At 46.0% G+C, this 22,865-nt stretch overlaps 1 protein-coding gene across 2 annotated transcripts in view; it reads right to left on the bottom strand.

The window, feature by feature from the left end:
* The window catches only part of MDN1 (midasin AAA ATPase 1), a 173,294-nt gene extending 150,776 nt beyond the window's left edge, over positions 1–22,518 (bottom strand). The window contains exons 1-7 of one of the 2 annotated variants that reach the window (XM_089530729.1): positions 22,387–22,518; positions 11,945–12,171; positions 10,881–11,105; positions 9,289–9,396; positions 9,004–9,196; positions 4,095–4,310; positions 3,285–3,416 (exon numbers count right to left, since the gene is read on the bottom strand). In XM_089530729.1, the coding sequence (XP_089386855.1) occupies positions 3,285–3,416; positions 4,095–4,310; positions 9,004–9,196; positions 9,289–9,396; positions 10,881–11,105; positions 11,945–12,171; positions 22,387–22,518 (1,233 nt within the window). The remainder of the gene's footprint in view (positions 1–3,284; positions 3,417–4,094; positions 4,311–9,003; positions 9,197–9,288; positions 9,397–10,880; positions 11,106–11,944; positions 12,172–22,386) is intronic. The other variant, XM_089530730.1, reaches the window with a different exon arrangement.
* Positions 22,519–22,865: the final 347 nt, after the last annotated feature.

The raw sequence follows: 22,865 nt of genomic DNA, 5'->3' as shown, positions 1-22,865 counted from the left end.
AAAGAACAGGAAAAACAAAACAAAAAACCAAACAGGCATATTATCTCAAAGTGCAGTATCTAAGGCACAGGCACAGTTTTATACACATAATGGGAATTCTACCTAGTCTTTCCACAGCTTTCTGCATCCTCCTTTCAAAGCCACTCCCAAACATGAAAGAACACAAACCCCCTGCACCAAATCTGACATAGTACCAGGAAAATCTTAATGGACACTTCCCATTCTTTTTGCACAAAAGAGAATGTTATCTTCTTGCTCAAGGAACTGTACAGATCCCATCTCATACTAATATTCCTAATCATATAGATTTCACACCAACCCATTTCATCGAACAGTACATGGAAACTAATGACTTCTTTCAAAAGATGACCAAATATAAATGTCTCAAGATGTGAATGCCTCATTTAATTGAGATTTCCTGCATGGCAGGGAGTTGGACTGGATGGCCCTTGTGGTCTCTTCCACCTCTATGATTCTATGATTCATTACTGACCAACTGCTTTTTAAATACAAACCAACTAAAGGTTGACTTCCACACATACAGGGAATGCAGTAGAGATTTAAAGTAAGGTGATATCTTACATTAAATTACATTAAAGCAGGGGTAAGCAACCTTTTTGAGCCGGGGGCCGGGTTGCTGTCCCTCAGGCGACTGGGGGGTGGAAGCCGAGGGGTGGAGCTTCGACCCTCCGGGGTGGGGCCACGTGCCAGGGGTGGAGCTTCCACCCTCTGGGGCGGGGCCACGTGCCGGGGGTGGAGCTTCCACCTTCCAGGGCGGGGCTGTGTGCTGGGAGTGGAGCTTCCACCCTGCAGGGGCGGGGCCGCATGCCAGGGGCGGAGCTTCCACCCTCCGGGGGCCAGGCCTCCCCATTTTTGCTGGCCCCTGACGGGGCCCCAGGCCCCGTCAGAGACCGGCAAAAAAGCTGGGGGGGGCCTGCCAGCGCTGGAGGACCCCCTGGAGGGCCCCAGAGACGGCAGCGGGCCTCCCAGAGGCACCCTGCTGCCCTGGGAGCCCTCCTGCAGGGCCCCAGAGAGGGCAGCGGGCGCCGCAGAGGCCCCCTGCCGCCCTGGGAGCCCTCGTGCAGGGCCCCAGGTACGGCAGCGGGCCCCGCAGAGGCCCCCTGCCACCCTGGGAGCCTATCTGGAGGGCCCCAGGGAGGGCAGCGGGCCTCCCAGAGGCCCCCTGCTGCCCTGGGAGCCGTCCTGCAGGGCCCCAGAGACAGCAGCGGGCCTCCCAGAGGCCCCCTGCCACCCTGGGAGCCCGCCTGGAGGGCCCCAGAGACAGCAGCGGGCCTCCCAGAGGCCCCCTGCCACCCTGGGAGCACTCCTGCAGGGCCCCAGAGATGGCAGCGGGCCCCGCAGAGGCCTCCTGCCTCCCTGGGAGCCCTCCTGCAGGGCCCCAGTGATGGCCGCGGGCCCCGCAGAGGCCCCCTGCCACCCAGGGAGCCTGCCTGGAGGGCCCCAGAGACGGCAGCTGGCCTCCCAGAGGCCCCCTGCCGCCCTGGGAGCCCTCCTGCAGGGCCCCAGGGACGGCAGCGGGAACCGCAGAGGCCCCCTGCCACCCTGGGAGCCCTCCTGCAGGGCCCCAGGGACGGCAGCGGGCCCCGCAGAGGCCCCCTGCCGCCCTGGGAGCCCTCCTGCAGGGCCCCAGAGATGGCAGCGGGCCCCGCAGAGGCCCCCTGCCGCCCTGGGAGCCCACCTGGAGGGTCCCAGAGACGGCAGCGGGCCTCCCAGAGGCCCCCTGCTGCCCTGGGAGCCCTCCTGCAGGGCCCCAGGGATGGCAGCGGGAACCGCAGAGGCCCCCTGCCACCCTGGGAGCCCTCCTGCAGGGCCCCAGGGATGGCAGCGGGCCCCGCAGAGGCCCCCTGCCGCCCTGGGAGCCCACCTGGAGGGCCCCAGGGACGGCAGCGGGCCTCCCAGAGGCCCCCTGCCGCCCTGGGAGCCCTCCTGCAGGGCCCCAGGGACGGCAGCGGGCCCCACAGAGGCCCCCTGCTGCCCTGGGAGCCCGCCTGGAGGGCCCCAGGGATGGCAGCGGGCCTCCCAGAGGCCCCCGGCGCCCTGGGAGCCCTCCTGGAGGGTCCCAGAGACGGCAGCGAGCCTCCTAGAGGCCTGCCGCCGCTGCCGCAGCAGCTGCTCTGGGCGCCGCCATTTTGGGCGGTAAAATCACGGCGAAGTCTCGCACGACCTCCCCCGAGGTCACGCGAGACTTCACCGCCATTTTGGGTGAAAAAATGGCGGCGCCCATAGCCCCAGAGGCCGCTATGGGCGCCGCCATTTTGCCGCCCAAAATGGCGGCACCCAGAGCGGCAAAAAGCCGTGACGGGCGGCCGCGGCAAGAGCAGCCGGGGGCCGGTAGCCAGGCCTTCGCGGGCCGCATCTGGCCCGCGGGCCGGAGGTTGCCAATCCCTGCATTAAAGAGCCATCATGGTTTAGTGGTTTGAACATTGGACTATGACTCTGGACATCAGGGTTCAATTCCCTGCTTGGCCATGGGAACCCACTGGGTGAACTTGGGCAAGTTTCACGCTCTCATAGAATCACAGAGCTGAAAGAGAACTCAAGGGCCATCCAGTCCAACTCCCTGTCATGCTCTCAGCCCCAGAAAACCCCATGATAAGTTTGCTTTAGGGTCTCTGTAAGTTGGAAATGACTTGCAGGCATGCAACAACAACAACAACAACAATATCTGATAAATAATACACACAATTTTCATACAAAGCTGAATAGACAGTTTTTTATTGGACTGTCAGTCCCACAGACAATTAGGAGTAGCCAGCATTGCAACATCAGTCATCTGGGAAGGGACACAAGGGACTGAGATGCACTAAGATGTCTCTTCTTTTCCCACTGCCAAAGTGATTGGTCTTGACAAATGTCAATATTTTGGCAGAACTCTTCCCAGATGAGCAACAAAAAATGCTTAAACTTACTACATCAGCAGAACCATCAGGGATACAGTACATTCTAGGCTAAAATCCTGACAAACTATATGCAAGCATTAGGAGAAAAATCTATCCAGATGTCTAGAACATTGTGGAAATTAGTTCTATTGAATATTCTAGTACATCTTCAAAGCAACATTATATATGAAAGACAGGGAACTCAACACCATAAAAACTTCTGAAAGACCAACATAATAATAAATAATAGGATTACTGTTACCTGCCCTACAGATATGGATTCTCGTTTACTAATAGTGCTATCATGGAACATCTCCAGAAAAGCTAACAATGACTTTCATTTCAGGTATTTACAGAATACCGCTACAAAACACAGGAACATACCACATCAAGAGGAGCATAATCAATATCCTCCAGGAGTATCCAATGACCTTTGCTGACTGCTTGGGTCAAAGTCCCTGGTTGCCATACAAACTCCCCTGGTACATCTGTACAACGATACATGCCCAGTAACGTCTATCAAATAAGAAGGAGAAATCTAATTAGGAAAAAAAAATACAACTTTGCATATGCCTTAAAATATTTCTGAAAAAATGAAAAATTTCTGAAGCACAACTTCTTTTGATTTATTCCCTTTTAAATTAGATAGGCTAGAAATCAGAGAAGGCTATGTACATTTTTGAACTTCTTTGTGCAAGAGAAGCACAAGACATTTTGAAAATTACCTATGATCTGAGGTTCTAATCACAATCAACTATTTCTAATGTATATCATGACCCAAAAATCTTTCCTAGATGAGTTTTAGCTTTAGAAAGAAAAAAAATTAAGAGAAGGTAGAAGCACCCTATATGTATTTTGATAATACAGCTTCGAATTTACATCATATTAAGTGGGAAATGGACTATTTAATTGGTAATGAACAACCGTGAGCCTAGATTTCCTTCTATTACTATGATCTGAACTAAATTACTAACATGTCTTTCATTTCTGCAGTTTAAAAGTTCCAGAACTTCAATTGAATAATATTTGAATAATAATAATAAAAACAACCCATTTTAGTAAAACTGCATGCTTTCTGTAAAACTCAACATCAGCCTTGAGCAATCACAACTGTATTACTCAATTTTAAAATGTATACATGCATTGAGTTGATTGTTTTATTTTATAAGATGGCAGAAACATGCTTTCCATTACCTTACTGTCAGTTTGATCTCCCAGTTGAATTTTGAGAATATGAGGTGGCTTTGTCCTTCCGGTAACTGCTGCCAAGTACTCGACTAGGGATGTTTTGCCACATCCTACTGGTCCTTCGAGTAACACTGCATTTTGTGAGGATACAGCCATAGCAAGATTTTGAAGATTTGTGCAGGTAGATTTTACCAAGACAAATTTGTCCAAGATGTTTTCCTGCTGGGGCAGAGAAGGCTATATTTTCAGTTGAAGAAGCTGGACCTTAGCATTAAAGAGGTACAGGGTATAAAATAATGAATTTGGCAAGTTATTACTTCTTAATTGTCTCAGGGACAAATGAAATGAGACAGAAAATAACTGCCATGGTAGAAGAGTTGGATGAGGACAACAACATGAGGGAACCCACTTTAAGTCCCCAAAACCTGCTATTCGCTCCCATCATCATTTCCTCCAGTGGCAACTTTAGGACAAATAGAAATACAGGGGCAACAGGGGAGAGTAAGAAGTCCAGATCATCTCACCATCCCATAACTGCTACCTTAAATAAGAAAAAAAAGTAATTGCATATTTGGTTTTTTGTGGGTTTTTCGGGCAATGTAGCCATGTTCTAGAAGAGTTTCTTCCTGACGTTTTGCCAGCATCTGTGACTGGTATTCTCTGAAGATGCCAGCCACAGATGCCGGCGAAATGTCAGTAAGAAACTCTTCTAGAACATGGCCACATAGCCCGAAAAACCCACAAAAACCATGGATGACGGCCTTCAACTTCAAATTGCATATTTTTTGTTTAATTAATTCATTAGATTTCTATGCCTCTTTCCATCACAAAAATCTTGTTAATCTTGAAAATATTAACATAAAAAAGGCACAAAAATTACTATCATTGTAACAAAGAAAATGAAATCAATAACTATAAACCATAAATACTACAAGATCTCTTCCTGCAGGTCTTTCCGGATTAGAACATGTTTGTTGACCTGCCTCAATTTTCCCCCCACCCCCCATGATTCTCCATCTTTACCTTTTACTCTACCCAGACTCTGCTTGAAATTTTATCTCATTTTAATTGTTATTGTACACCATTGTTTTTAACCTCTTTTTTGGTTTAATCTTTTTTTAGTGTTTGTTGTGTTTTTATGATAGGGGGAGGGATCTTGGAACTTTTAAAGCTTTTTTCTTTTAATTGTATCTTGTTTTACTGCTGTAATCTGCTTGGATTCCTCGAGTTTAAGTGGAATATAAATAAAGAAATATTATTATTATTATTATTATTATTATTATTAACTAGGGGTAAGTAATGATAGCAGGCAGTTTTCACCTCATCACATGTCCTGCTTTGATGTACTGTATATACACGACTATACGTCTAAAAATTTATGCCTAAAAAATTGACCCCAAAATCCAGGTCGACTTATTTATGAGTCATTGTGATAATGTGATAGCAGCTCTTTCAGATTTCTCCATGTGGTGGAGAGAGGAGTTTATTTCACTCTGGAGCCAAGCAGAAAGAGTCCTGGATGACTGACTGATATTGCTGGTTAAGAGTCGCTCTCCTGCCCGCACATCTGGCTGAAACGAAAGCTGAAACAATGAAGCAAAAAGCCTCAAAGAGTCTCTCTTGTCATACAAACAATGCACACACTGAAGGAGCCTCCAAGTTTTACCCTTGACCTATCCATGGGTCATGGCAAAATCCATAATTTTGGCCCCAAAGCCTGACCTCGACTTATAGTTGTGTATATACGGTAAATTCAGACTCTTAGTTCAGAGCTTGGACAGCCAAGCCAAATGTAAGCAAATGGTTTTCTAGGTGGTCTGAAAAGCTGGAGAGAGGGATGCAAAAAGTGTATGCTGAAAGCAGTCCAAGGCTACATGCCAGAGAACCAGTCAGCACCTAGGGATCGAACGGTGAGGTCACAAACCAAGTTGTAAAGATATATACAGAAGTTCAGGTTAGGAATCAGGAGCAGAAAGACATGAAGCTCAGAGCAAAAGCAATATTGCTTTGAACAACAGGCTGCAGAGGAGCTGAAAGATGTCACTGTCGAGGCTTTTCAGATGCCAGCCACCTGAGAACTTCTAGAATGCAGAATGACACTTGTATCTGAGAGGGAAAATTTGCCATAGCCTCTTTTCTCAGTGCTTCTCTTGAGGGATGAGATAGCTCCCTCTCCTGCTCTGACCCTGAGCTGTTACGCAAGAGAGGGTCTGACCAGTCCTTGGCTCTCTGACTAAGCAGATCTCTTACTTACTTCTCTGATAGGACTTCTCAAGGGCAAGTACAGTTTCACACAATTCTAGAGTCCTTATTAGAATCACTGCCAAACATTAACAGCTGTCAAATGGAACTGAAATGATTATTTTAATATTTTATGTTTAATAGAGCCTGAGAAATCATTTCACTTTGGCCCGGCAGTGGAAACCTGGGAAAGATCTTAAGCTGGGAACAAATCAGAGGAATAAACTTTCCTTTTAGCAACTTGCTAATATAGTTTTGATAGCTATTAAGATGGGTGCTATGTCATGCATGCATGCATAATTCAATTTCCTTTGTTTGGTTCAACCCTATATAACCTCAGATGAGCCATTTTCCAGTGGGGTAGGGCCCTAGAGGTCAATGTCACTGGATCACAACCCTCTGTGAGTTGCACTCCTGCCTTCACACCACAACAGCATTTCACCACAGCAAATTGGAGAAAGTCCTTAAAACAATCACAAAATATTTGTTTTAAAAAGGGTTTACTGCCAAATTTTTGGGGTGCAATCTAGGGGAGCTGTGGTTGCTGTGTTGCCCACTGCCAGCTCAAAGTCATAACCACAAAAACAAAAAGATTTAAACTATTACTAAAATCCAAATGTGTCAGGCAAGGTTCTTTGAGGAAAGCAGTCCATAAGCATGAGACAACTAAAGAAAGAACTCCATTCCCAAACTATTATATTCCCAGTTTCTTTCAGAGTAAGCACATAGAGAATGGCCTTGGATTCTGACCTCAGGATTTGGGCAGGTTCATATGCAAAGAGACAATCCTTGAGGTATTGTAACCCTGAGCCATTCAGCACTCTACAAGTTAAAAAAATCAGCTGATTTGGCCCGGAAACAAACTGGCATCTAGGACAGATGAATTATGACAAGACTTATGAAGTGGGAAATGGTTCAGCTCAGTCAACAGCCTGACCACTGAACTGTGCCACAGCTTCACATTCTTCAAAAGCAGCCCATATGCAATGTACTGGTTACCAGAGCAGACCACTGCTGCTTGATCACTTTAAATACAGTACATTCAAAATTTTGTCTCACCTCTAATAATGAGAAACTATTTGTGAATCATATCTAAATGCCCTGAAGGCATCAGGTCTAATCTGATCTTGAAAGCTAACAGGGTCAAGCATGATAAGCATTTGGAAGAGAAACTACCAGGGGAAAAACAGGTGCTTTAGGCCACAGTCCTCAGGCTATCTGATGTGAGGGATTGGCCATTATTTTTTTTCTCTATGTGCCAGGGACCAATACCATATTTATGTCCATTGGCGACAAATGTTTCTTTCTTTCCTGGAAACTCACAAGAAGCCACTGGCTCAAGGACCCGTACTTGTGGTAAGCTATATTCAGAGGCAGAAAATGGCAAACCACTTCTAAGTCATCCTTAACTAAGAAAACCCTATGACTGTAATGGGATTACCATAGAAGTGACTTGCAAGCACATACTTTCATTTATTTGAGAATCACATATTTACCACTTTGAGTGCCATGATGGAATTAAGTCATGATATATGTGTATTAAATAAATACAATGTGCATGTGGATCACCACAAGAGTGCATTCTCCCTGGCTTCTAAATTTATATGCAGCTTTCTATTTCTGCAGCTGTAGACTGGGCTCCCAAGCTTAAAAGTGGTTTCTTTACTTCAAGAATCCTCTTGTCTTCCTTTCTGCCTGATAGAGGAGCACCACTCTTCACTATTAACAGCAATCACAGCTGGGGAGTGGTGAAATGTATCACAATGATTCTTTATTTCCCATCTCTCAACTTCTACCTGTGAGAAATACCATGAGAACTGACAGAGCAAAAAAACTGCATATGCAGGAATGAGTTCCGGCACTATCTCCCTGAACAAGCTATTTGTAGTATTTTCCTTAAACTGTTGGTTAAACATCATTAAATTTACCACATATTAAATCATTAAATAACACTCTGTCAACACAGACAATGAATTGTCACCATTCTCTTTTTCTAACTACTCACTTGTTATCTCCTGTTATGCAAGATTGCTGAACCTTTAAGTGTTAAAGCAAAACAAAGAGCATAATATATATTTTTAATGTGGTCTTAAGAAAAATGAAGATAAAGTGAAGGTAACTTTATTTAGGACATATCAGCAATCTATCTCTAAACCAGGGGTGGAAAAGTGTAGACTTGGGATGAGAATTCTCTAGTTTTCCAAATGGGTTCAAAACTGGAGTTCCCTACCCCTTCAGGAACTAGTGTAGAATAAAAAGAAATCATAAAATTCCTGCAGTTTTGTCAGGCTCTTTTTTCTTCCTGGTCCAAAGCTCCATAACATTCATTGAAAAATGCTCAGCTTTTCGAACTGACACACAACTTTCCCTCCCTTCTCTCCCTACCAGCTCCAAAGTTGCTTGAAAACTGTCAGCTGTGTAAAGATGATACAGCTGTGAAACCGGATGCAGGGGCTGGGGGGGGGGGTTCTGGAAAGCAGCCTCTAATCAGGATTTCTGTGAAATACTGAGGCTTGAGGGGAAGCAAGTTGCAGGAAAAACAAACTAGATTGTCACCTACCAAACATTCACAACTCCTCTTCCATTTTTCACAGAAATCCTGACTAGAGGCTTTGAAAAGACATTTTTGCTGTCAAAGCAACAAGGGGGGGGGGGACTAACTTAATTTACTTACATTTTCTCCAGGTGTACATTGTCGTCTAGGTAGCACAACTCCACATACTGCTACCACGTTTGCAGAGAGGTCAGCAGACACAAGCTCCCCCTGTGTGTACCGCAGCTCCTCTTCTTTTTTCCAAAAGGTTGTGTCAGGATTGGCCAAGACGAGGGCACGTTCGACATTCTGCATCTGTGAATCTTCCAGTAGTCTACCAAATTCACACACATGATTGTTAGTGATTTGAACAAGACAAATTTGCTAAGGCATGCAAAGATTTACCATAGAAAAACAATTACTCACTTAAGTCTGAAATGTATTAATTCTTCTGGATTGAAAATCTTCTTCAGGAAGGATAATCTATGCTCATCATTCATGCATGTAACCAGTGCGAGACAACTGGCAGTATACCTAAGAAGTAAAAGGATGCCTGAGTAAAATTTTACCTTGTATTTATAAGACTTATTACATGTATGACTGCTCTGTTCCTGTACACAACAACTGAGTAATCTGTAGCCTTCCAGGTCTTGTTAGATTCCAACTCCTATTATCCTCTGCCAGCACAGACAGTGGTGAAGGATGATGGGGAGAACAGTTCATTAACTCTGGGAGAGTAACAAGATTTCCGCCCTTGCCCAAGGTTACTAGTCTTTAACTAATGAATCGCTGTGGGCACATAAAATTGTCTTCATGTAGGTAAGTTGAATGTGGTCCTCTGGGAAAACCAATATGGCCCTTAAGACCCCACCAAAAAATCTCAGCAAACCCCCCCTTCCATGTTTTTTAGGTGAGAAGACTTGCCTAAATGCCTTGAAAGTGTTTCAGGGGGGCACCCTAAAACAATCAGAAAACCCCATTTCAAAAAAGGCCTCAAGGCCTTGAAGGGGTGTGGTAATGGTGTTAGTTGTGTCATTCAAAATGTGTCACTTTGGCGGGTTACAGACCGCCTGTTTGGGGCGGGCTGTACCCGCCCCTTTCCCCGGTGTATCGGGGCCTCAGCGGCCAGAACGGCAGCCGCTGAGGCCCCGATCCGCCGCTTTTCAGGCTGCGGGGAAGCGGCAAAACGCTGCTTCCCCGCAGCCTGAAAAGGGGTGTCCTTGGGGCTTCAAGCCCCAAGGACACCCCGCGGCGGCGGGGAGGGGGAGAAAGGGGCTGCTTGGCCCCTTTCTCTCTTGCTTCGCTGGGCGCAGCCATCTGAAGGCTGCGCCCAGTGAAGCAAAGCAGCGCCCTGGCGCAGAGCGAGGACGTCACATCTGCACCGCCCCGTATAGAGGCGGCGCGGCCATGATGTCCTGATGACGGTGGCCGTCTGGAACGGCCACCGTCATTTTTACGCGCAGAGCGCGTATTAGGGTTAGGGAGGTGCGGAAGCACCGCACCTCCCTAACCCTAGTACGCGCTCCGCACATACTTTCATGGCGGTCTGTAACCCGCCTTTGTGTCATCCAAAATATGTCACTTTGTGTCATCCAAAATGGCAGCCACAGTGTTGCAATGTGAATCTCCATAGGAGGCCAAACTGGTACTCTGTGGCCCATGGCTTCTGGAGCATGGCCACCCCAGTTTAGATGATATGTGGAAGAACCTTAAACAGATGGGTTTTGCAAGATCTGAACTGGTTCTCAGCTGAACCTGTCCATTCTTCTTTATGGTTAATCCTGACAATTTTACTACAGCTTGTCAGAAACTGTTCTTTTGGGAATCAGTTTAAAAATCCATGTGGTTCAGTAAATATCTTTTCAGTTTTAAAACCCACTGTAACCTTTGTCAATTTATTTTTGTCTCATTTTTAAATCTATTCACTGATTGATTAAGAAGTAAGATGATGATAAAGCATTCTACATTTACAAATAAAAAATTATATATAAATTAGAGGGGGGGGGACTTAAATTTACCATCGAACTAGAGTATCATGACTCCTCAGTAAGGGGACACAAACACTCCAGTCCCACAATTCTCTGAATACAGACTGTTCTTTCTGGAGAAATTTGTAGGCTGCCTCCATGAGATCCCTTAACTTCATTCTTCGGCGCCCATAGCGAACCATGTTTGTATCTGAGCTCTCAAGAAAGAGTCTTTGGAACACCGGTGAAGTATCCTTAAAGTACCTCAAAGCAAATCTACAAGAAACAAAGATAATGAAAATGACTACAACTATAGCCTGAATAGTGAGCAATTTCAATTATACTGATCAAACACTTTTTCCATACCATAACAGAACTGTTAATTTTTTAATCAAATTTCAGAAGTTGACAAAAGTTGTAGCTCCTCAAAAGACTAACAGCAACGCTTCATTTCAGCAGATGGTTTTAATCTATGAGAAAAAAATTCTGAAGCAACACATTTTCCAGCCTAAAGTTGTTGTACGAATAGCCATTTATACCTTGTTTCCCCTAAAGCAGTGGTTTCCAAACTTCAATCCTCCAAACGTTTTGGACTTCAGCTCCCACAGTTCCAAACTGGCTGGGGCTTCTGGGAATGGAAGTCCAAAACATTTGGAGGATCAAAGTTTGGGAACCACTGCCCTAATATTTTGTATCCAATGGTATGGTTTTTATATTTTTTTACTTCAGAAGCTTGTCTTACTCCCAAGTAAATATGTAACAACTGTAGTCTTAGCTCCAATTTAGGTATTTCTCAGTGACAAAAGTATTTCATATGTGCTAGCATATACAGCAGAACACAGCTATACATGTCCATGACCACGCACGCATATGTGATATAATGAGCACAGTACCAATCCCTTCAACAAATATCAAGAGTGGGAGAAATCAAAGAAATATGGTTTTCATTACAGATATGGCTGTATGTGCACGCACACACACCCTGTATACAACTACAGTGACCAGTCATGATTTATGCTTACATGCCGTCCACATTAACCAGTCCCCAGGCTTCATCCAACAATCTAAAGAAAGAACAGAGCTTAGTAACTATACAAAAACATCATATGACTTACGCCTTCACATCTGGGTGATCATCAATAAGCTTGCTCATTGCCACACAGAGTCTCTCATGAAGGTCATGGTTGATCTGGCCACTAGATTTAATTATTTCTGCATTTCTTTCCAACAAATCCAGCAAGATTGGACGGAACTGTCGACCAATCAGACGCGTACATTCTTTATCGAGTAATAATTGTGCTAAGGCACTGAGGATACATTGACGGTCCTGCGGATTCCAGATCTGAAAACAAAAGGATATACAATATGAAAGATGGCCCTCAGCTATAGTAATGTTTCAAGGCAGGGGTCGGCAACCTCCGGCCCGCGGGTCGGATGCGGCCCGCGAAGGCCTGGCTACCGGCCCCCGGCTGCTGTTGTTGCTGCTGCTGCCGCGGCAGCCGCCCGTCACGGCTTTTCGCCGCTCTGGGCGCCGCCATTTTGGGCGAAAAAATGGCGGCGCCCATAGCGGCCTCTGGGGCTATGAGTGCCGCCATTTTGCCGCCCAAAATGGTGGCGCCCAGAGCGGCTGCCGCAGCAGCGGCAGCAACGGCGGCGGGCCTCTAGGAGGCCCGCTGCCGTCTTTGGGACCCTCCAGGAGGGCTCCCAGGGCGGCAGGGGGCCTCTGGGAAGCCCGCTGTCATCTCTGGGACCCTCCAGGCGGGCTCCCAGGGCGGCAGGGGGCCTCTGCGGGGCCCGCTGCCGTCCCTGGGGCCCTGCAGGAGGGCTCCCATGGTGGCAGGGGGCCTCTGGGAGGCCCGCTGCTGTCCCTGGGGCCCTCCAGGTGGGCTCCCAGGGCGGCAGGGGGCCTCTGCGGCGCCCGCTGCCCTCTCTGGGGCCCTGCAGGAGGGCTCCCAGGGCGGCAGGGGGCCTCTGGGGGGCCCGCCGCCGTCTCTGGGGCCCTCCAGGCGGGCTCCCAGGGCGGCAGGGGGCCACTGCGGGGCCCGCTGCCCTCTCTGGGGCCCTGCAGGAGGGCTCCCAGGGCGGCAGGGGGCCTCTGCGGGGCCCGCTGCCATCCCTGGGGCCCTCCAGGCGGGCTCCCAGGGCGGCTGGGGGCCTCTGCGGGGCCCTCTGCCATCTCTGGGGCCCTGCAGGAGGGCTCCCAGGGCAGCAGGGGGCCTCTGCGGGGCCCGCTGCCGTCTCTGGGGCCTTCCAGGAGGGCTTCGAGGGCGGCAGGGGGCCTCTGGGAGGCCCAGTGCCGTCGCTGGGGCCTTCCAGGGGGTCCTCCAGCGCTGGCAGCCCCCCCAGCTTTTTTGCTGGTCTCTGACGGGGCCTGGGGCCCCGTCAGGGGCCAGCAAAAATGGGGAGGCCTGGCCCCCGGAGGGTGGAAACTCCGCCTCCGGCATGCGGCCCCGCCCCTGGAGGGTGGAAGCTCCACCCCCCCAGCACACAGCCCCGCCCCAGAGGGTGGAAGCTCCACCCCTGGCACGTGGCCCCACCCCGGTGGGTCGAAGCTCCACCCCCCGGCTTCGGCCCCCCAGTCGCCTGAGGGACAGCAACCCGGCCCCCGGCTCAAAAAGGTTGCCTACCCCTGTTTCAAGGTTTCTACAGAAAGGGGGTCAACTCACACCTAGGAGGAAGAGCTGGAAGAATTCTAAGTAAGTCAAGAAAGAGAAAGGATTTTCTACTTTCAATGTATTTCAGACAGTCCTACTACTATAGTCAGCCCTCCATATCCATGGATTCTTTATGCATGGATTCAAGCATCCACGGTTTGAAAATATTCAAAAAATATATATGTTCTAAAAAGCAAACCTTGGTTTTGCCATTTTATATAAGGGATACCATTTTATTCTCCATTGCATTTAATGGGACTTTAAAATCCACCCCAGTGGACATCAAAAGCCAATTGTATTCACTCTCAAATTATTCAATAGAAGACACTGGGAAAACGCATACAATCCTTACTAAATAAAAATATTTACTCCTGACAGGCACCTTTACTTTTGAATGAGTACCTGACATATCATTTTTGGACATGATAACATGTCCAAAACATGTATGATAACCTTACACAGAGAGATTTGATTGCCATGGTGGAAAACCTTAACCATTTATTTAATTTGTTTACTTTCACATCCCTCCTGTCTCCCAAAATGGGATTCAACTAGGAACTTGACATGGGGGCACATCCCTTTTGGTTCTGCTAGATCTCCCAATAGTTTTTGATAGCATCAATCATGGTATCTTTCTGGGCTGTCTTAGAGACACTGTTTTCAGTGGCTCCTTTGATTCCTGGCAAGCCCAGATGTTGCTAGGGTATTCCTACTCAACTCCTTGGCCAGTGGTCTGTGGGGTTTCTCAGGGTGCCATTCTGTCCCCTCTGCTGTTCAACACCTACACAAAATGCTGGATGAGGTTTGCTGTATGGTGATAACACCCAACTCTATTTCCTTTCCACCAAAATCCAAGGAAGTGTTCCTGGTTAGTCAAAGGACAAATCAGGGCATAGAAATACAGCCTATACTGGCTGGGGTTACACTCTCTCTGGAAACCAAAGTGCTAATTATTACCTATAAAATCATGTACAGGTTGAGACCCTTTATCTGAAATGCTTCAGACCAGATGTGTTTTGCATTTTAGATTGTGTATGGATTTTGGATTATGCATGTGTTTCCATATACATAATGAAATATCTTGGGAGAAGAAACCAAAGTCTAAACATAAAGTCATTTTTGTTTTGTATACACCTTATACATATTACCTGAAGATAATTTAATACATAATATTTTCAATAATTTTGTGCATGAAGCAAACCATCAGAAAGCATAGGTGTCACTATCTATGCCACCCATATGGACTATTTTGGAATATTTAGGATTTCAGAATTCTGGACAAGCAATACTAAACCTGTATGACTTAGGTCCAAACTATCTAAAAGAATGAGCCTGCCTGAACATGTGCATCTTTAAGGTATCATATTCTGGGCACCCTCAGAAGAGGATCTCACCACCTTTATAGGAAAGGTAGATAGGGACAAGAGACAGGAAGGAATTAAATGTTTGACTGAATTTATCTGTTGTGATTTTGGCTTCTGTCACATTTTGGTCTAGAACGGTGCTTCTCAAGCTATCCAGTACAGGGAAATTGTGATTCCATCCCATTGTGTCAGGAACTGGCCCTGAATTTGTACTGACTGGATACAACTGCTTCTTTCTATCTTGGAAACTCATCAAGGGTTAGTACCTAATGGCTCAAAGACCCGCACTAGTCCAGGGACCACCACTTTGAATAGCACTAGTCTAGATGAGGCAGGTTACTCTCAATGCTAATCTCTATTTTCAGGCAGAGAGCTGAAGTACAGAGGGGTCAACAGAAGGAATGTTTCTAGATTATTTGCAGCAGGACTTCTGTCTCTCAACAATATAATGACCAAGATCCCAAAATGCTCTAAATTATACCTCAAAGGCTGAAGTGAAGAAACCTTGGGGTAATGAAAAATGGATTTCTCCATGGAAGGACTAAGCTCCAGTTCTGGTAGAAAGCTCATGTATCATACAAAACTGGTGCTTAGAAAAGCAGGGGCAGCTTTCTCCCAAAAATTCTGCCAAGGAAAATATTCCCTAGCCATTATAAGCAGCCTCAATAAATTAGGAAAGACCAGAAAGATAGCTTTCATGAAGAGCTCCCAAAACATATCACATTTTTATCAGGGCAGAAAGCAGAATTCAGCTCCACCATCCACACTGAACCCTTAACCCCTTATGCTACCGCTCTTGGTGCCAGAGACCTCCATGACCATTCAATGACAAGGAGATAACAAAGGGGCAATGGCTTGTGGCAAAGGCTGGTGTGAGTGATCATTGCTCAGCCAGCTCCTCAGCTGCTGCTCCCTTTGCACCCATTCAACTTGGGAACAACAACCAAGAAGGCTCTTGTCCACGCTGGCCTTGTAGCAAAGGCTGGTATGGGCGAAAGGGAGGGCGCGGCTTGGACTAATGCCATATTCACACATGAGAGGGTGACACACTGGAGGTAGTGGCAAGCTGGACGTGGGTGAGGTAGACACTGCTGGCCAGCTGACATTTGCACAAACAGTAGACCAACTATCAAAACACAGACTGGAGGGGTACTAAGGTTGTCACCGAAAAGGAAAGGGGGTAGTAGCAAAAATCATTTGGGGACCACTACTCTACACCAACCAGGACAAGGTATGGGATGGATGGGTCCACAGTTGAGAAAAGGTGGATTGGGATGTGTGGACAGGAGACTATTGTAGCTATTTCTCTTGATGCAATATTGCAGCCCTATGTTTTTTCAACCAGTTTAATTAAAATATCATCATCATCATCATCATCATCATCATCATCATCATCCTGCTTTTCTTCCAACATTGGGACCCCAAATCAGCACTGTTTTAGTGAGAAGAAAATATTCTCATGGCACATTTTAGAGGTTCTGTTTTTTGTTTTAAGACTACCTAAAAATGTCCCCAGGTGTCTGTCTTTCACTGTACAACAATCTCTCTGGAGAGATGTTTGAACAGGCCCAAGGAAAAGATGTCAAAAGTGCCAAAACACACTGCAGTAATAATCCAGGTTGGGATTGCTTTAACTGCCCTGGATCAGTGCTAGGGAATTCTGGGAACTGTAGTTTATTGTGGCATCAGAGCTCTCTGACAGAGAAAGCTAAGTGTCTCACACAACTATAGCTCCCAGAATTCTCTAGCACTGAGCCAGGGGAGTTAAAATAGTCTCAAACTGGATTATTTCTGCAGTGTGAATTTGCCCAGAAGACTGCTTCTCCTGCATAGACCTTTCTCAGTTCAAGAAGCATGGGATGCTGAAAAGTGGAGATAATTAGTAACAGAAAATAAAAACTTACAACAGCATTTGTAACATCCCCTCCATAACAAAAATTGAAAAATATAATCAAGAGAAACTCTAAAGCAGTGGTTCTCAACTTGTGTGTCATGACCCCTTTGGGAGTCAAACAACCTTTTTACAGGGGTCGCCTAAGACCATCGGAAAACACCTATTTCCTATGGTCTTAGGAACAGAGACACCACTCCTCTATGGTTGGGGGTCACCACAACATGAGGAACTGTATTAAAGGATCATGGCATTAGAAAGGTTGAGAACTACTACTCTAAAGCATAATGAGAATGAGGCAAAAACAAAACAAAACAGAAGCCTTTCATGGAAGGAAAAAAATAATAACTTTTGGGAAACTGGAAGACAATACTAGTGCTATTACTTCACACACACACGCTTAAAGAGTTTGAAGAGAATGACTGGTGTTTTCACATTTTGGAGGCTGTTTGAATGTAAAACCTAAAGGACTATAATTAGAGCTTATTTAACATTACTCAGAAGAAATTATGAGAAAATTTTGAGATTTTACTTTTTTTTAGCTCTTATGAAGAAAGACAGCAGTTTGCAGAATTCTCTTCTCATTTCTGTTCACCCTTTTCTTGTTGTCTGCCTTCCACTTCCCTTCTCCATGCCTTGAACACTAGGCTGGGATCACTGTGCAGAATGCAAGATGACAGGCTGCTGCCACATATGTTGCTATTCCCATCACTGAGAAACTGTTGTAACAAGTTTTCCTGCACTGGAGAAGTTTGGTGAAATCCTCCCTTCCTTTTCCTTTAGCCACAAACAGCCCCTCAAATTCTCCACTTTAGACGGATACAGCTATACATCAAATTAAACCTGGATTTCTACTTAAATTTTAGCATTACATTTTTGTTTCATATACTAAGAGCTCCTGCTTGATTGAGAGGTTAAGGACTGGAGCCCTGTCAGAAAATGGAATCAGTTGAAAATTGGAACTTTGGGGGGGGGGGGGGGTGGTGGTTGGCTTGCAGGTGCAGTTTGGCTGCAAAAAAATGTAAATGATACACAAGCTATCACTTCTGAATGTGTACAAAATTTTAAAGAAATGAACGAAAGCTTACCTTTAAAGTAGATTTATAACTTTAGTATGAACTGGAGTAGCATTTTTAATTTTGTCTAACACCTTGGCTTTATTCTTAATAACTGTACTAACTGTTGAGCAAGGTACTCCTAGCTTGGAGCCTATATCACTCATGGATGTGCTTTCCTCACTAACATTTGATTAGTTGTAGCTTTTCTTGCAAATCTTATGGACTCTTAGCTTTATCACTGCACTTAATTGCCATCAGGAATACTGAATAGTATTATAAGCACAAATACTGCACTACAGTAATACTTTAAAAAACCCATTGCTCACAATCTCAGAAGCACTATGAACAACCGGACACAGACTGCTAATAATCTCGGAAATATGCAAAGCGAGGGGAAAGGATACTAAGCAGTGCTCACTTTAGACTTTAGAACTTCCTTTAGAACTTTCTGACAGTAAGGGCTGTTCAAGAGTGGGACACACTCCCTCGGAGCGTAGTGGAGTCTCCTTCCTTGGAGGTCTTTAAGCAGAGGCTGGACGGCCATCAGTTGGGGATGCTTTGATTTGGATTTCCTGCATGGCAGAATGGGGTTGGACTGGATGGCCCGTGCGGTCTCTTCCAACTCTATGATTCTATATCCCCCTTTCCCTTATTTCAGCTGACTTTGCAAGCAGAATGTGTAAGAATACAAACAGACCAAAGTGAACCTCTGTAGGAAGAAGAACAGATGCAAGCTTGCTTTCAAATTACACAGACCCACATGCTCAATTAATTCAAGGAAAGGTCCACTCTTTGCATAGACAAGCTTTGGAACCATGCATGCAAGAACTGATGAAAGAGCGGACTCCCCTGTTGAATTAATTTGTCTGTAATTTGCAAGCCTTGAAAGAGTGAGTTGTCAGAAAGCAGGGACTTCCAGTACTATGAAATACAGGGCTATTATCTGATATAAACAGATGCTCACAAATTCTCATGCTTGATAGTAACTTGTTATAAGCAATGTGAAGATCTATAATGGAGACTCTGTGTGTGTTGTGTCTGTGCTTTCAAGTCACCTGTTGACGTATGGTGTAATTCATTCTTAGTCATTTTCAGGGGAATTTTTCATGTTTTGTCCTTTTTCCATAACCCAGTTTTTCACGTTTCATTGTCTTATCAACACTAATCAGTAAAGCTAGTTTTCAGATAAACTACATTAGACTTCTACAAAGAAAGTGTTATTATATATAACTAAAAAAAAGCCCTTCTGACAAGAGTTCCACAGTACTCAAAACCATTTTCGATGAAACCAAACTAAACTGCAGAACATTGTTTCCCCAAAATTGCAGGAAAACAAAACAGTTACCAGTCCAAGGAGAAAATGTAACATAAGAAACTCTAAGTATGGGTTACAATTCAGTCTTTGCATTCTAGTTTTTTATCTACAGGGTTTTTCTCATCTGTTGGCCTTCAACACATTCTCATTCTAAAAAAAACAACACAAAGCGTGTTTGTCAGGGATAGGGACAAAACCATGTAAATATCTGATCAAACAAACACAGAGACAGACTCATGACTTGGATGAAAGAATTGGGGGCATGCTTATCAAATTTGCAGATGACACCAAATTCGGGGGGTTGCTAATACCCCAGAGGACAGGATCAAAATGACCTGAATAGACTAGAAAGCTGGACCAAAGCTAACAAAATTAATTTCAACATGGAGAAATGTAAGGTACTGCACTTAGGGCGGAAAAATGAAATGCACAGATATAGGATGAGGGATACCTGGCTGAATGAAACTACATGTGAAAGGGATCTGGGAGTCCAAGTAGACCATAAGTTGAATATGAGTCAACAGTGTGATACGGTTTCCAACTCTATGATTCTAGGGTATATCCTGTACCTGTTGAGAGCACAAGCCTTACACATTTCCCCATTTCTTTGCTTAATGGTATGCCAAAGAACTTGCAAAATCCCAGCAGGCATTAACTGTTTGTGCTCCCACTAAAGCAGCGGTTCCCAAACTTTGGTCTTGTAAGTTTTTTGACTTCAACTCCCAGAAGCCCCAGCCAGCTTGGACAACTGTCAGGCATTCTGGGAGCCGAAGTCCAAAACATCTGGAAGATCAAAGTTTGGGAATCACTGCAATAAAGCAAGGCTGGATGGATGAGAGAGTAGAGGGGGTCAGTTACTTCCAGGACAGAGTACACTCTTCGTTTTCACCAGGGGATGGTTTCTTTTTAAATAAGAGTTAAAGTACAGTTGGCCTTCTGTATCCACAGATATTTTTTGAATTTCTGGAACCATCCATTGCCCGAAAATATTCAAAAATAATATAAATTCCCAAAAAAGCACACATTGATTTTGCCATTTTATATGAGGGACACCATTTCACCAAGACACTGTGTATGAAGGGACTTGAGCATCCACGGATTTTGGTCTCAAAGGTGCTACAAGACCTCTCTATGCATTTTAAAATTATGGACATGGTTTTCTGATTACTGACAAAGCGCCTGTTTAAGCACTTAACATAACAAATTTAATGTGAAGTCGAAGGCTTTCATGGCCGACATCCATAGTATTTTTGTGGGTTTTTTTGGGCTATGTGGCCATGTTCTAGAAGATTTTTTTCCTGATGTTTTGATCCTGTCCTCTGGCGTCTTCAGAGAATGCTGGCATAGAAGAGCTCTCTTTCTCTCTGTATATATACATACACACACACACACAATGTGACCCTGGGTAGGCAGGAATGATTACCATGTTAATCTGTGTATTGTTTGCGATATGTGGCATGTTCTCTGAAGATGCCAGCCACAGATGCTGGTGAAGGGTCAGGAATAAACTCTTCCAGAACATGGGTATACAATCCGAAAATCCCACAACAAAAACTATAACAAATTTACTTAAAAGTACAGTCAAGTATTAGACTATGAAATTGAAGGCTTTCATGGCTGGTGTCCATCATTTCTAAGCGAGGCTTACGTTGACCCGTGGATACGTTGACTCAGGTTTCTTGGGTCAATGTTTTGACTAAAATGTCTAGACTTATACATGAGTGTACATGGGAATTTGTCACCCAAGCGTGTGCCTTCCTCCCCCATTAAACCCTTGAGAGTTTGGAGAACCCCCTTGCCAAAAATACAACAAGTATTCCTACTCACCCCCAGGACCCTCTTCTCCTCCAGAAGGCGAGGGACATGGCTGGAGGAAACCAGCTGGCCAGCCTCCCTGCTTCTTCCTTCTCTTTTTCCCCTGATGGAGGCTGGCAGAGGGGCTTCTCCTTCTCCTCCCACAGCCTCCCTTCCTTCCTTCCTTCCTTCCTTCCTTCCTTCCTTCCTTCCCTCTATGGCTGGCTGGAAATGGAAACAAAGGCGGCCAGGCCAGGCCAGGCCTTTCCCCCCTTCCCCCTGCCAGGGTGAGGGCCAGAGAAGAGGGGCAGCCATCCTGGCCAGGGGTCCTCCTTTCCCAGGACCATGTCCTCCATTTCAGCCTTCTTCTGTCCAGGAGGGATTCCAAAATGCCCTCCCTTTTGAGCCTGACTAAAAAGCATGGATTTGTATTTCCAGGAGTGTGTTTTTTAGCTTGTGTTTTCTCTCCAGGAAGGATTCGAAAAACGTCCTCCATTTGTAGGACAACTAAGAAGCATTAATTTATTAATTTATATTTCTAGGAGTGTGTTTTTAGCTTCTGTTTTCTGTCCAGGAAGAGCTCCAAACTGTTCTCTATTTGGACCATGACTAAGAAACATGGATTTTATGTTTCTAGGAGTATGTTTTTAGCTGGTGTTTTCTGTCACAAGGGATCCCACAACGTCCTCCCTTCGGAGCTTCGCTAAGAAGCATGGCTTCGTATTTCTAGGAGTGTTTCTAAGCTTTTATTTTCCGTCATCATGAATCCCAAAATGTCCTCCATTTGGAGCATCACTGAGAATGGACTTAGAGGTATATTTCCAGGAGTGTTTTAGCTCGTATTCTCTGTCCAGGAAGAGCTCCTGAATGTCCTCCATTTGGACCATGACTAATAAGCATGCATTTATTTATTTCCTGTCACAATGAATTCCAAAACGCCCTCCATTCTGAGCATGGCTAAGAAGCACGGGTTTACATTCTTAGGAGTGTGTTTTAGCTTGTATTCCTCGCCTAGGAGGAGGGATCCCAAAACGTCCTCCAGGCCTCCACTTCTCCTTCTATGAGTGTTTCTATCTGTTAATTCTGGCCATGTCCTCCACTTTCATGGCATTTTTTTCCCCTACAATCTGTGGGCCCTTGTCTTCCTTTGCTGTTTGGACACATCTGGCCCTAGCAGGGGGTCCTCCTCCCCTCCCCCCCTCCCTCCCCCCAAGACCACGTCCTCCATTTTCCAGCCTCCAAGAGGGAGGGAGGGAGGGAGGGAGGGAGGCAGGGGTTGCAAATGAATCAATGAATCCCGTGCATGCACTCTCACATTTCCTAGGAGTGCATGCATTTTCACAACATCTCCTAGGAGTGTTTCTACGCTTTGCTCCATCGTCCTCCTTTGCAGCCATGGCACCAGTGCCTCCCTTCCTCCCAGTGTCCATCTTCCCTCCTCTCCCTATTGTTGCCCTCCTGCTCCTCCGCCTCCTTCCCACCTGCTTGGCCAGGAACCTGCTCAGCTCTCCTCCTCCTCCTCCTCCTCCTCCGCTGCTGCTGCTGCTGCTCCTTTCGTCCCTTTGGGCCACGAGTTGCAGCGGGGCCAAAAGGCTCAGCCGCAAGTGTTCCATTTTCTTCCCTGGGAAGAGGAGGCAGGCAGGGAGGGAGGGCGCGCGCCGCCCGGGGTTCCAGGGACTGACGGTTGGATGGCTGCGCGAGCGCGCACTCGCTCGCGCGCGCCCCTGAGCCCCCCAACGGCTCTTTTCTTCCTCCTCCTGCTGCTGCTGCTGCTGCTGCTGCTGAAGAGCGCGACACGTGGGAGAAGACTACTGCGACTTTCGCTTCCTTCCCCCAGTCCACCTACCCAGCCCAGCCCCCTTTACGTCATCTCTTCGCGACACCCTCTCGGAAGGATCCTCCTGGCTGCTGCCGTCGTCGTCGCTAACTCTACCCACACCCGCACAAGCAGAGGGGAAAA

The sequence above is a fragment of the Sceloporus occidentalis genome, unplaced genomic scaffold (genome assembly GCF_023333645.1).
Source record: "Sceloporus occidentalis isolate IW3139 unplaced genomic scaffold, rSceOcc1.0.p SCAF_6, whole genome shotgun sequence".
Lineage (NCBI taxonomy): Eukaryota > Metazoa > Chordata > Lepidosauria > Squamata > Phrynosomatidae > Sceloporus > Sceloporus occidentalis.
The sequence above is the reverse complement of the archived record's forward strand: the minus strand, read 5'-3'. Positions and strand labels throughout refer to the sequence as shown.